This window comes from Sceloporus undulatus, chromosome 2 (assembly GCF_019175285.1).
Source record: "Sceloporus undulatus isolate JIND9_A2432 ecotype Alabama chromosome 2, SceUnd_v1.1, whole genome shotgun sequence".
Taxonomy (NCBI): Eukaryota; Metazoa; Chordata; class Lepidosauria; order Squamata; family Phrynosomatidae; genus Sceloporus; species Sceloporus undulatus.
The window spans coordinates 78,153,247-78,166,253 of record NC_056523.1 but is presented as its reverse complement, the minus strand read 5'-3'; the positions used below and the strand labels follow the sequence as shown (position 1 = coordinate 78,166,253).

Below are 13,007 nucleotides of genomic sequence, written 5' to 3'. Positions count from 1 at the left end.
CAGCAGCCAGATGTCAACTGAGTCAGGACTAAATGTGAATATGCTATGTCTTCAGTCTCAAGAGGGATTGGTGTCTGTGGCGCATAGCAACTTGTATAGGAAGAGGCTGGTCTTAGTGGTCGCCTCATGGTAATACTGTATATAAGGAAAATGCTGTTCTGGTGGATTGTGGGAGTTTGGAAGTTTTGAGATAGTGTGGTATGACAGTAAGAGTTTTTGTATAGTAGTGACTAGCTCGTGGGTTTTTTTGAAATAAAGTAATAAAGCCCTCTAAGGAGTGAACTGCTGGAGAGTGATTCTTTGATATAGCAGCTGTTTCTCCAGGCATTGTTCCAGCAAGCTGAAAGCTTGTATTTGAAGTTTCGCTCTGTTCCTGTGTTGGAGAGAGAACCGTTTGGCACCAGACCGGAATCATGGGCAAGGTTCATCACCCAAAATATCAACAGAGAAGCCAAAATGTCCCATAAAACCACAATTCCCAGAATTCTACAGCATTGAGCTATGACAGTTAAACTAGGGTCAAACTGGATTATTTCTGCAGTGCAGATGCAGCTTCAGTTTCTTGAAACATAGTGATTTTCCCCCCCTAAATGGTTTTTATTTTAGTATGAGCTTTTGTGGACATAAACCCACTTCTTCTGATGCCGTAAAAAATGACATTAAAGCCTCAGGTTATAAGACATATTTATACAGATATGGGAGTAGCTGTCATATTCATTTTTTCATCCCCCTCCCTTCCTCCTTTTTATGTTTAAACATCTCTGGCATTAATTTTGTTTTCCATTAGTGCATTTTAAAAAGTGGATTGAAATCCATAATTACTCATGTTAAAATAAAGCCTCAGTCTGGATTGATCATGCTAAAATAAAACCTCAATCTAGATTACACATGGCTTTTAAACTGAGAGCACACTGGGAAGGAAGCAGCTTTGGCGATATTCATTGCATTATGTCACCTCCAACCTGTAGCTGCCCTATCCCCCACCTGTCCCTTTTCATTCACAGGAGAAATCTGTGAATGATCTGGCAACTGTGCAAGACCACATATGCAAACGTCCCTCCCAGGGCAGTTGCACAATTGCCAGTCACATGGTGCCAACATCCAAGGTTAAGGTAGTTCAGGAAGACAGCATGACTGGGGCAGTAGCCCCAGGCATGCAATTGTGAGAGGTATGGTGATGGCTGCCTAAAAACAGCAAGTTCCCATTTTTTTATTAAAAGCATGACTGCTGTGAGAATGGGACCACTTGCAGTAATGTCCTTAGTCTCAAACGTGCTACTAGATTCGTTCTCTCCCCATTTTTCTTTTTATAGTCATCTAAACAGAGACTCAAAGAATTACTGACACTAATGGTCTCTCTAGATAATCTTGGTTGGTTGGTTGGTAGGTAGGTTGGTTGGTAGTGAAAGTTGTCTCTGTTAAATTTTGTGTGATATTCACTTCACTTCACTCCATTCCTCCTGCACTTGTAATATAGCTTCTTCAATTCCCCTCGATAGTTTTAGGGGCTGTATAGACTGCCCTGATAGAGCAGCTCCACACTTTCCCTGGGAGCGTTGAATCGGGCTCACAACAACTGCACATTGCAGGCCCGGCAAAAGGCCACTCTTTCTTAAAGTGGCGAAAATCTGTCCTTGCTGCAGTGGCAGCGGCTTTGCACTGATTCTTTGGCACAGCTCTGCATTGGGGCAGAGTCAGGATATGCTGAGTGTGGTTGCCATGCCCCTACTCCATCCCGATGCCAACATTTCTTGCTGGTCTGTATAGCCCCTTAGTAATTCAGGAGCTGTACAGACAACCCATAAAGCGTGGCCTGCAGCAGCCCCTTTTAGTGTCAGATCAGGACCACGGCAACCGCATGCCACGGCCCTGATCCTGCCTTTCCACAGTGCAAAAAGTGGCTTCTTTCTGTGCCACACAAAGGGTGCTATTGCTGTCAGTGGTGTGGCTTTTTGGCCCTCCTTTGACACTGCATCATCCAGATGCAACATCAAAGGAGTACTGATGCCGTGCACCATGTGGTATGGTGTGCGGCATCACGCTGGCCTGAGGGTGGAATTGGGGCATGAGTAGTATGGATGCCATACCCTGACTCTGCCCCCAGGTCGGCCTTAATGGCCAGTCTGTACAGCCCCTCAGGAAGAGCATTCTGGTCTTTCTCATCAGGGTGTTCCATCTTGCGTTTCCACCAAATGTGTCTCTTTAGGAGAAGGCCTTAAACGCTGTACAGATTGGTATGAGAAAGTACAGACTTTCAAACAGGCAGCTCTTTCCAAGTTGTTCAGAACAAAGCTGAGAAATATTTACTGCCTCAAATCTCATCCAATCCCGTGTCCAAGTGGGCACGCTAATCTAAATCCTGGATTACTATTGTTTTTCTATTCACTGCCATGGTGATCAGTAGATGTAACTTTAGCCCATCTAAAGCCAACTAATACTTTCTGAAATGGGAGGTGGCTTGGGAGCAGTCAACACCTTCTTGTCCTCCCTACTCCCATTTTTCCCTCTGCCCTCTCAATGCCTTTTTCCTGTCTCAGTCTAACCCTCTGGCTCTTTTTCGAACATATCTCTTTTGTCAGCAGGTTTCAAAAATTACTTAAAACAGCTATGTATGATGCAGGCTGGCAAACGTACTTTCCTTCCATCTTTCCAGTAAGTGGGGTGACCCCTCTCCTTATTCACCTTTGAAGTGGCTCTTCCAAAAGTATGACACCCCCCACCATTTGGTGATTAGCTTACCTATGGTGGGCTTGCAAAAAAGTTCACTGTACAAAGAAGTCTGTGATATGAGCACTATATAAATCCATTTATTCTGTTATATACATATTCAGCCACAGGCTGAGACATTAAATTACTTTATAGTACTTAATAAAGCTGTGTTCTGAATATGTCTCTGTTTCTATGTGATTAAGGGGACCTGCCCCAACTGTTACAGGAGGGTGAGCTTATCTCTGTTTTTAAAAAAATTCCTGTTTCCCATCTGCCTCTGTTGACTCCTCAACCTCAGTAAAGTGGAGGCTATAGAGATATAAATGTCATAGAAGGACTCTGAATCCTTGGCCACAGATTTGTTGGACCCAGAAGGTAGATAAGATCTGTCTCTAAACTCCAAGGTCTGACCAGAGTGAGCGAAGATACCACTTCAGTCTGAGGAGGGAAGCCACAGGCAGACATTCAGCACATGCTTTCACAGTATTATGCTCAACTTAACAATGTGCTTCTTCAGAAAAGTCTCATCTCTTAGGTGACTACTGTACACTCCTCTTCGCTTAGCCCACTGGATTCCAGTTCATCATCACAGCTTATTAAAGGGGGGAAGGGCTGGCCTTGATCAAGGTTGACATAGGTGACATTGAGGTTGATATAATGCTCCCCTTTTAGGCAGGATAGAATGTGTTCCACTTCCTCAATCAAGACAGAGAACGATGGCCGCTCCTCGGGACTTGGTGTCCAGCAGTTCAGCATTATGCTGTATCTACATAGAACAAACAAATAGTTGTATTAGAATAATACATAGAAGGACAGGAAGAATACCAGTCCAAAACCTCTAGCTTCATATCTTAAAGGTGGTCTACTATTTTGGTGTTGTCCATACAGGAGACCCAGCACGGTGTAGTGGTTTTAGCAGTGGACTACAACTCTGGAGACCAGGGTTCGAATCTCTGCTCAGCTAGGGAAACCCACTGGGTGACCTTGGGAAAAACATACTCTCTCAGACTCAGAGGGAGGTAAACCCACTCTGAACAAATTTTGCTGAGAAATCCCCATGATAGATTCACATTAGGATTGCCATAAGCTGGAAATGACATGAAGGTACACAGCAACAACAACCAGCCATACACCTTCTCTTGGACATTCCCAGGGTAACTAATGCACTTTTCCAAGGTGCCATGCATACCAATTTTTTGTCTCAATGGTTTTCATTCTCCAAGACCCCCTAACCCACAGGAAATGCTATGACTTTTCAGTTCCTGTTCACTTCTTGTATGGCGTTTTGTAGGATTTCCATGGCAATTGGGCTTAGGAAAGGAGGATAGAGAAATTGGTCCCTTGCACACTACACAATTATAGCACTATGATTTCAGTCTAACTGCCATGGTTCCATCCTATGGAATCCTAGGATATGCAGTTCAGAGAAAGGCATTTAGAATTCTCAGCTAGAGAGTGCTAGTGCTTCATCAAACCAGGAATCCTAGGTTTCCACAGAAGGCTACTCTCAGAGTTAAGGTGCAAGGACAGAACTATAATTGGGTAATGTGAAAGAGCCTACTATTTGAGAATGGCTGAGACACTGCGAATCCTTGAGAACTAACCCATCTAACTGAAATGAAAGGCTGTACACCTGGCCCTCCGTATCCACGAATTCTGCATCCACAGATTCAACTATCCACAGCTTGAAAATATATAGTTTTTTAAATTCCCAAAAGCAAAACTTGATTTTGCCGTTTTATATAAGGGACACCATTTTACTACTTCACTGTACATAATGGGACTTAAGCGTGCATGGATTTTGGTATCTATGGGGGTCCTGGAACAAATCTCACTAGATCTGAAGGGCACAGTGTAAAAAAAAAAGCAAGGAGGGCAAGAAAGCTTTCCATCTAGGTGGTCATGATAATTCCAAGAAACACTGCACCTGATTTTATAGTGCATGTTCTGTGGGCTTTAAAAGACTCCAAAAAGCTGATGGACTCAACTAATTTTTACAATGTGGTGGTGCCTGCATGTTTTGGTTTTTTCAGTTTATCATATGTTTAAAGATAATTTATTTTGTATCTTGCCAACACTTACTCACCTATCAGAACAAATCCTAGAAGCCCAAACACTGGGTAGGTACCATTAAGATCTTATCAACTGACAGAATATAGGGTTGGAAGAGACCACAAGTCCAACCCGCTGTCTTGCAGGAAAGCACAATCAAAGCAATTAAGCAGATGGTCACACAGCCTCTGCTTAAAAACCTTCAAAGGACACTCCATCACATACCGAGGCAGGTTATTCCACAGCTCTTACCATCAGGAGGTTCTTCGTAATGTTTAAGTGGAATCTCTTTTCCTATAGTTTGAATCCACTGCTCTATGTCCTAGTCTTTGGAGCAGCAGAAAATAAGCTTGCCCCTTCTTCGTATGATATCCCTTCAAATATTTAAAAACATTTAAAAATGACTATCATGTCACCTCTTACACACCCCACCATGGTGAGAATCATCTTAGCTTTTGCAGCTCTTAGAATTTTGTTGTTTGTTTGGGGTCAATTGCAACCTGCAATGCACATAAGGCCTCCAAGGAAATTTATGAGGCCCCCAGCGCCCCCCCCCCCACGTCCAAAAAGTAGTGGTTTTTTGGGGGAATTTTTTCCCCTTATCCACTGGGGGGATGAGGGAATTTGAGGCAGAAATAAGTCAAAGGTTGTTGTTTTTTTTTAGCAGTAATGGTTGCTGAGAAGCTTGCACAATTCTAACTTCAGTTAGAATTGCAGAAACCAGAGTCATCTACTTTGTACTGTGCCCTCCCACATCTTTCCCTCATATGACACAGGAGACTGCCTGTTTGTCTCCGCACAACTTGATGTAATCACATTCTAGGGTTCTTATTTTCCTTTTCAGGGAGACCCGCTGGAGGCCGCTACAACACTCCTATCATTCCACATGGTTTTAAGGACTAAGTAACTCATCCTTCCTTAAGAAAGCATTTTGAAGGGACCAACCAAAGCCACATTTATACTCACAGAGAATCTGGACAGTATTCAGGATGGGGCAACCTCCTTCCTTGCAATAAATAGCGGGTGATATCATATGGGTCTACTTCAGGGTAGGGAGAGGCCCCTCGTGTCATCAGTTCCCACATGAGCACCCCAAAAGACCACTAGGCAAAAGAGCACAATGTTTAGTTGGAAAACATGTACAGTAGAATCCACTAGTGACAATCTAGATCTGAGATCCACAAACGAAGTGCAAACAGACATTGGGACAGGCAGAGTCAAAATGAGAGTCTGCAACAACTGGACTGTCCCTTCCACAACCTTCCAGCCAATTATCCCACTCTGAAAGGGATTCTGATTAAATTTTCCCACATATTTTCTCTTTTAGAACTAGAAACCAAACTAGAAAACTAAAACTAGAAACCAAACAGCAAACATCATTTTTTTTAAGCCTGAGAGTAGGATTTTATTACATATTGTTTGTAAGCTGCTCTGATAATTATCCTTTTGAATGAACGAGGATAAAAATTCTTATTAAATAAATAAATAGGCATCTAGTAAAGGCTCAATTGATCCTCCAGCTACATGGGGTTGCCCCATGTAGAGCGCATTACAGAAATCCAAACGAGAGGTTACCAGAGCATGTACCACTGTTTCAAGGTCCCCCCGGCCCAGGAAGGGTCGCAGCTGGCGTATCAACCGAAGCTGATAACAGGTGCTCCTGACCGTCGCGTCCACCTGAGATGTAAGGTGGAGCAGCGAGTCCAGGAGCACCCCCAAACTGCAAACGGAGTCCTTCAAGGGGAGCGTGACCCCGTTCAGGACAGGTGGACAACCATCCAACCCTGGACCGGGGGAGCCTATCACAAGCACTTCCGTTTTTTCTGGATTCAAACTGAGTCTGTTTTCCCTCATCCAGCCCATTACCGAGTCCAGACAGGCATCTAGAGGAGAGATGCCATCCCTGGTCACTGCATCAGTCGGAGACACAGAGAAACATATCTGAGTGTCATCAGCGTACTGATAACACTGCGCCCCATGTCTCCGAATGATCTCTCCCAGTGGTTTCATGTAAATGTTGATTAGCATGGGGGACAGAATGGCTCCTTGAGGGACACCAGATGTAAGCGCCCTCTTATCGGAGCACACGTCCCCCAGCCGCACCATCTAGAATCTACCCGAGAGGTAGGAACGGAACCACTGGAGCACAGTGCCCCCGATTCCCAACTCCCTCAGGCGTTCCAGAAGGATACCATGGTCAATGGTATCAAAAGCCGCTGAGATGTCTAAGAGCACTAACAGGGACACGCTACCCCTGTCCATGCCCAGACGAAGATCATCGACCAGGGTGACCATGGCAGTCTCCATAGCCCACCCGGAAGCCGGTTTGAAATGGGTCCGGATAATCAGTATCATCCAAGATCGATTGAAGCTGGATTGCAACCGCCCTCTCGATCACCTTCCCCAAGAAAGGCAATAGCGAAATAGGCCGATAATTGTTATGCATCAGAGGGTCAAGGGAGGGCTTTTTAATCAGTGGTTTTACAATGGCCAATTTTAAGCTGGATGGAAATTGCCCGTCCCTAAATGATGTATTAATTATGCGGTGTAACATAGTGGTTACAACTGCTCCCCCCTGAGCCGCTAGCCACGAGGGACAGGGATCGAGAGAGCAAGTTGTCTTCCTAACACTTCTAAGGATCTTGTCCACATCCTCAGTACTTACAGGCTCAAAATGATCCGGTACAATTGAGTCCATGGAAGCTCTGGAGACCTCTACTCTGGTTTCTGACCCAATATTGGCGTCGAGATCAGCCCTTATCCGAGAGGTTTTATCCACGAAGAAGTTGTTAAATTGGTCACAGCAGGCCTTGGATGGTTCCAAAATAGAGTTCAGGGAGGAAGGAAGCTGGGTAAGCTCCCTTACTACCCTGAACAGCTCTGCTGGATGCGACTCCGCGGACGCGATACACGCAGCATAGAACGAGTTCTTTGCTGCGTCTATCGCCACTCCGTAGTTCTCCAAAAGAGAGTCCAGGAGTGCCTTGTCGGCTAAGTCCTGATGTCTCCGCCATTTGCGCTCTAGTCGTTGCAGGACCCGCTTCCTTGCCCGGAGATCTTCCGTATACCAGGGCTGTTTTTTGGAAGCAGGCCTGAGAGGACGCTTGGGAGCGATACTGTGTATAGCCTTGGAGAGATCAGTGTCCCAGATGGTAGTCAGGGCATCAACAGAATCGCCGTCAGATCCAACCATATACCCCTCTAGGGCTTCTTGGAACCTTTTGGGCTCCATCAGACTTCAAGGGTGGACCATTCTAATAGGTCCGCCACCCCTAGGAGGGATCTGGGTAGATGCCTTGATTTTAGCCTCTACCAGGAAATGGTCCGTCCATGACAAGGCGGAAATATTTGTTACTTCCGCCCACGGACTTTCCGTGTCCGTACAAAAGACCATATCGAGTGTATTACCAGCAGAATGCGTCGGCCCCATAACCAGTTGAGACAGGCCCATGGCAGTCATGGTATCCATGAACTCCCGAGTCGCACCAGATGGACTATGGCTGGCCACGAAGGGGATGTTGAGGTCTCCCAGAACAAGAAGCCTAGGGGACTTCAGCAGCAGCTCCGAGACCAGCTGTGTCAGCTCAGCCTATAGGTAATGTTACCTATATTCAGGAAAACAAAGTCATAGTAAATTATCTTGGCTTGTTCTCCTAAACCATAATTAGCACTAACCACAGTTCTCACTTGGTCAGCTTAAAACGGAAGCAAAAGCCACTAGTCTCCTCCCTACAACTGTTCTGGAGGGAGGAAGGAGCACACAATTCCCAAAACTCATTTTCACAGTACTAAACTATAGTTTTGTGTTATGTTTCCATAAAACCACTGTTTCATCAAGCTGGTCTTTTAATAGTGGGATTTGCTTTTGCTCTAAATTTGTTGTCTTCAGTATGGGTTGACACTCTTTTTTTCTAAATGAAAAAGGTTCAAGAGAATTCAAGGTTCAAGAGAATAGAAGAGGGGCTTCTTGGTACAGACTAGAGATTGGAGAATGTGTGCTCTTAAATTATTGTGGGATTACAGCTCTAATGAGTTTTAACTAGCATATCTAATGGTGAGGAATCATGGAAGCTGCAGTCAAAATATCTGGGTGCCGACAGATTCCCTATCCCTGACTGCACAAGCAGGATGAAAAAAATGCTATCAACAACAACAACAATAACTATTAGGACCTTGGTTCCCATGTTCAAACAGTATGTGTTGCCTTTGTATGGACTTACTACATCAGACTTTGTGGTAAACTTTTGGGTCCGCAAGCTCTCGAGTGCCATCCATTTAACAGGGAGCTTTGCTCTGCGATGTCGCTTGATGCTGTAATACTCCTTATCAAAAACATCTCTGGCTAGACCAAAGTCGGCCACCTTTACTGTGTAGGTCTCATCCAACCTGGCAAGCAAAGAGAAACAAAGGAATAAATGTCTTAGAAGAAACTTGGCAGCCATATAAACTACTTATCTTTTGAGATGGAAGTCCCCTTAAGCATTTTAGTCATTTTAACCTGGTTGGTACAGGGGAAAAACAATAGTGCTTACAAATTTTCAAGGCCAAGAAACAATTAGTGGCTTCCAATTTAGCTTTTGGAGTGGGCAAGAGGCAGACACGTAGCGCTACACAGAATGTGTTACCCACTAAGGAAAGTGAATATGGGAGCGATCCTTGTAAAAAGGCCTTCTTCACCTACCTAACACAAATTTACAGCACTGAGGGTGAAACTACATGTTATGTTAAATATGTAGCATGCTGCTAAAGATCACCTTAGTTTTACTATAAAGTAAGCATGTGATCAGGACTGGCATATACAAGTAGGTGACTTTTTGTTGTTAACTGCCCTCAAGTCGACCTGGACTCATGGCAACCCTGTAGACGAGACATCTCCAAGACCCCCTATCTTCCACTGCTCTGCTTAGGTCTTGCAGATTCATGCCTGTGATCCCCCTAATTGAATCTAGCCATCTGGCATGTGGTCTTCCTCTCTTTTTACTACCCTCTACCTTTCCTAGCATTATTGTCTTTCCCAATGAGTTGTGCCTTCTCATGATGTGGCCAAAATACGTCAGCCTCAATTTGATCATCTTGGGTTCTAGGGGGATTTCGGCCTTGATCTGTTTGTCTTTTAGATTGTATACAGTATCTTCAGCAATCTTCTCTAGCACCACAGCTCAAATGAATTGATTTTCTTTTTATCTGCTCACTGTCCAGCTCTCACATCCATACATAATGATGGGGAATACTGTACTTTGGATGATTCTAACTTTAGTGCTCAATCTTTGTTCTTTAAGATCTTATCTAGTTCTTTCATTGCTGCCCTTCCCATTTCTAGTTTTCTTCTTATCTCTTGACTACAGTCCCCATTCTGATCAATGTTTGATCCAAGGTATGAGAATTCTTTAATTACAGTCATCCCTTTCAATTCGAGGGGGATCTGTTCCCCACCCCACATGAATTTAAAAACTCATCAATATTGGGGCCCCATGTATTTCAATGGCCACATGCTCTTGCACGCACACAATCTTGTTCCTTCCCTGCTCACCATCCATGAAGACCAAGGTCATGGATCCCAAGGCCGTGAAAAGAGAGGGAGAACTGCATTTAGATTTCCTCATTGTCTAAGTTGAATTTATGTAGGTCCTCCACCGTCATTATTTTTGTTTTCTTCAAATTCAGCAGCAAGCTTGCCTTTGCACTTTCTTCCTTGACCTTCCTTGGTAATTGTTCCAAGTCTATGATGTTTTCCACTAGTAATATGTTGTCAGCTGCATATCTCAAATTGTTGATGTTCCTTCTTCATATCTACTCCTTTTTTCCCCCCGAGTCTAAGCTTGTCCTTCATATAATATTTTCCTGTGTACAAGTTGCACAAGCAGCATGATAAACAAGTAGCTACTTTAACATATTGTGCGACTTGAACAAGTAGCATGATTAAATGCAGGCTTGCCAGACCCCTTTGCTAACTAGGAACTATTCTGTTTCTCTGTATTCTGTTCTTACAGTAGCCTCTTGTCCTAAATACAGATTTCTCATCAGGACGGTCAAATGTAGTGGCACTCCCATGTCTTTAAGAGCGTTCCATAGCTTTTTGTGATCTCGGCAGTCAAAGGCTTTGCAATAGTCTATAAAGCACATATTGATTTTCTTTTGGAATTCCTTGGTGTGCCCCATTAGCCATTGAATGTTTGCAATGTGGCCCCTAGTTCCCCTACCTTTCCTGAACCCCACTTGCACTTCTGAGATTTTGCCATATGTAATTGGAGTCTATGTTGCAGAATTTTAAACATGATTTTGCTTGCATGGAAAATTAAAGCTATGGTCCTATAGTTGCTGCAGTCTTTTGTGTCTCCTTTTTTGTGAATGGGGATGTACACTGAATGTTTCCAGTCTGTTTGCCAGCATGTTGCATTCCATATTTGTTGGCATATTTTAGCTAACACTAGGGTTCATTCTATATGTGTGAAGTATAGCAGTGTGATTCATTCTTCCCAATTTCTTATTGTAGCTTCCACCTTGCTTTCTAGAATTTGGGGTTCATCTTCATATGATTCTTCATTCCATGTGTCATTCATCTTTTTCATCTCTTTTATATAGTTCTTCTGTATATTGTATCCACCATCTTTTTATTTCTTCCTGATCTTGTAGTGTGTTCCTTTTCTTGTCATACAGCATCCCGGTCTTTGGTTTGAACTTCCCATTGATTTCCCTTTTCTTCTGAAATAGATCTCTCATCTTTTTTTTCTTTTTTTTCTTTTTTTTGATATAGTGTTCTATTTATCTGCACTGATTGTTATAGCAGTCCTCTTTATTCTTGTGCACTAGTCATTCATGGTTCTGATTTTGTTCCTATCTCCCTTTTGTTTTACTTTTCTTCTTTCCATTATTGCTTGAAACATTTCATCTGTTATCCACTGTGTCTTCTTTCTTTTTGGCCACTGCAAGTGTCTTCCTGCATTGTTCCTTTATTATATCCCTGGCTTCTGACCATAGTTCTTCTGGTTTCTGGTCAATTATGCTTAATATTTATTTATATTTTATTTATTTATTTAGGTATTTATACCCCACCGTTCAGCCCTAATGGCTCTCAGGGCGGCTTACAATATTATTTTTAATCAGACAGTTCCCTGCCCTGAGGCTTACAATCTAAAAGACACGAAACAAAAGGAGAAGGGAATGGTGGAGGGAAAGGGGATGAGGTCCAGTGGTTCTTCTCTCCCTCTGAGGCCTGGACCAAGGCAGATGGATTGGAGGGAGGGCTCTTCCTTCTTCCAGGCTGCCCCTGATGGAGTTGGACTGCCTAGTGAACTCCCTCTCAGGCCGGCGGATGGCAGTTATGGAGGGCGGAGCCTCCTTCCTTCAGGCTGGCCCTGATGGAGCTGGACCTGCCTGGTGAATTCCCAGGCCGGCAGATGGCAGTTATGGTGCGGTTTCCAGACTCTTAGGATGCATGCATCATTTAAACAGTATACCTCCAAAAGTGACCCAAAGCTGCTTGATTTTGGCCTATTTGTACAGGCCTCTAGTTACAGATAGATTAATTCAACCAACGAAGCCATAGACATAAGTTTTCAAAAATCAAGTAAGGCAATTGATTACAGGGACTCTCATTTATAAGGTTTCCATAAATCAAAGTGACTTGATGTCTATTTACAATAACATAAAGTTCAACTTAGTGGTTAGGCATCCTGTGGAAAGTTTAACTAATACTGATGTTAGATTTACATGTAACATATGATTGGACTCTGCTGACAAGTCAGCATTTTAGACAAGCTTATGTACAAGAGGAAGAAGTGGAATGCCAACTGTCACCAAGGAAGGAATTAGGTGTGCAAAGGATCTTGTAGTACCTTTCAGACTAACTAAAAGAAACCATTTCATAGCATAAGTTTTCGTAGACTAAGTCTACTGAAATACTGAAAAGAGATCTGCTAAAAATATAAGCCTGACAAATTGACCCAAGAAGTTCAAAGTTCAGGCACATGTGCACACACAAACACACACATTTTAGTACTTACATGCAATTTCTAGCAGCAAGGTCTCTGTGTACAAACTTCTTCTGGGCCAAATATTCCATGCCTCGAGCTACTTGCAGCCCAAAGCCAATTAAATCCTTCACAGTAGGGTTCTGGGGGTTTGAAAAAAAAGGAACTATTTCGGAAACTGAAAATGAATTTTCCATCTAACTCAGGAGTTATTGCCCCTTGCAAGGTCTTGAGACATCTCCTTGTATCTGTGTCAAGTCAGCACAGATGAAGCTA

General features: G+C 43.4%; 1 protein-coding gene across 4 annotated transcripts in view; it reads right to left on the bottom strand.

The window, feature by feature from the left end:
- Nucleotides 1-2,778: 2,778 nt before the first annotated feature.
- The window catches only part of MST1R (macrophage stimulating 1 receptor), an 82,284-nt gene continuing 72,055 nt past the window's right edge, over nt 2,779-13,007 (bottom strand). For all 4 annotated transcript variants that reach the window (XM_042449662.1, XM_042449663.1, XM_042449665.1 and 1 more), the window contains exons 18-21: nt 12,765-12,874; nt 8,982-9,147; nt 5,728-5,864; nt 2,779-3,475 (exon numbers count right to left, since the gene is read on the bottom strand). In XM_042449662.1, coding sequence (XP_042305596.1) covers nt 3,241-3,475; nt 5,728-5,864; nt 8,982-9,147; nt 12,765-12,874 — 648 coding nt within the window. In that variant the 3' untranslated portion in view covers nt 2,779-3,240. The remainder of the gene's footprint in view (nt 3,476-5,727; nt 5,865-8,981; nt 9,148-12,764; nt 12,875-13,007) is intronic.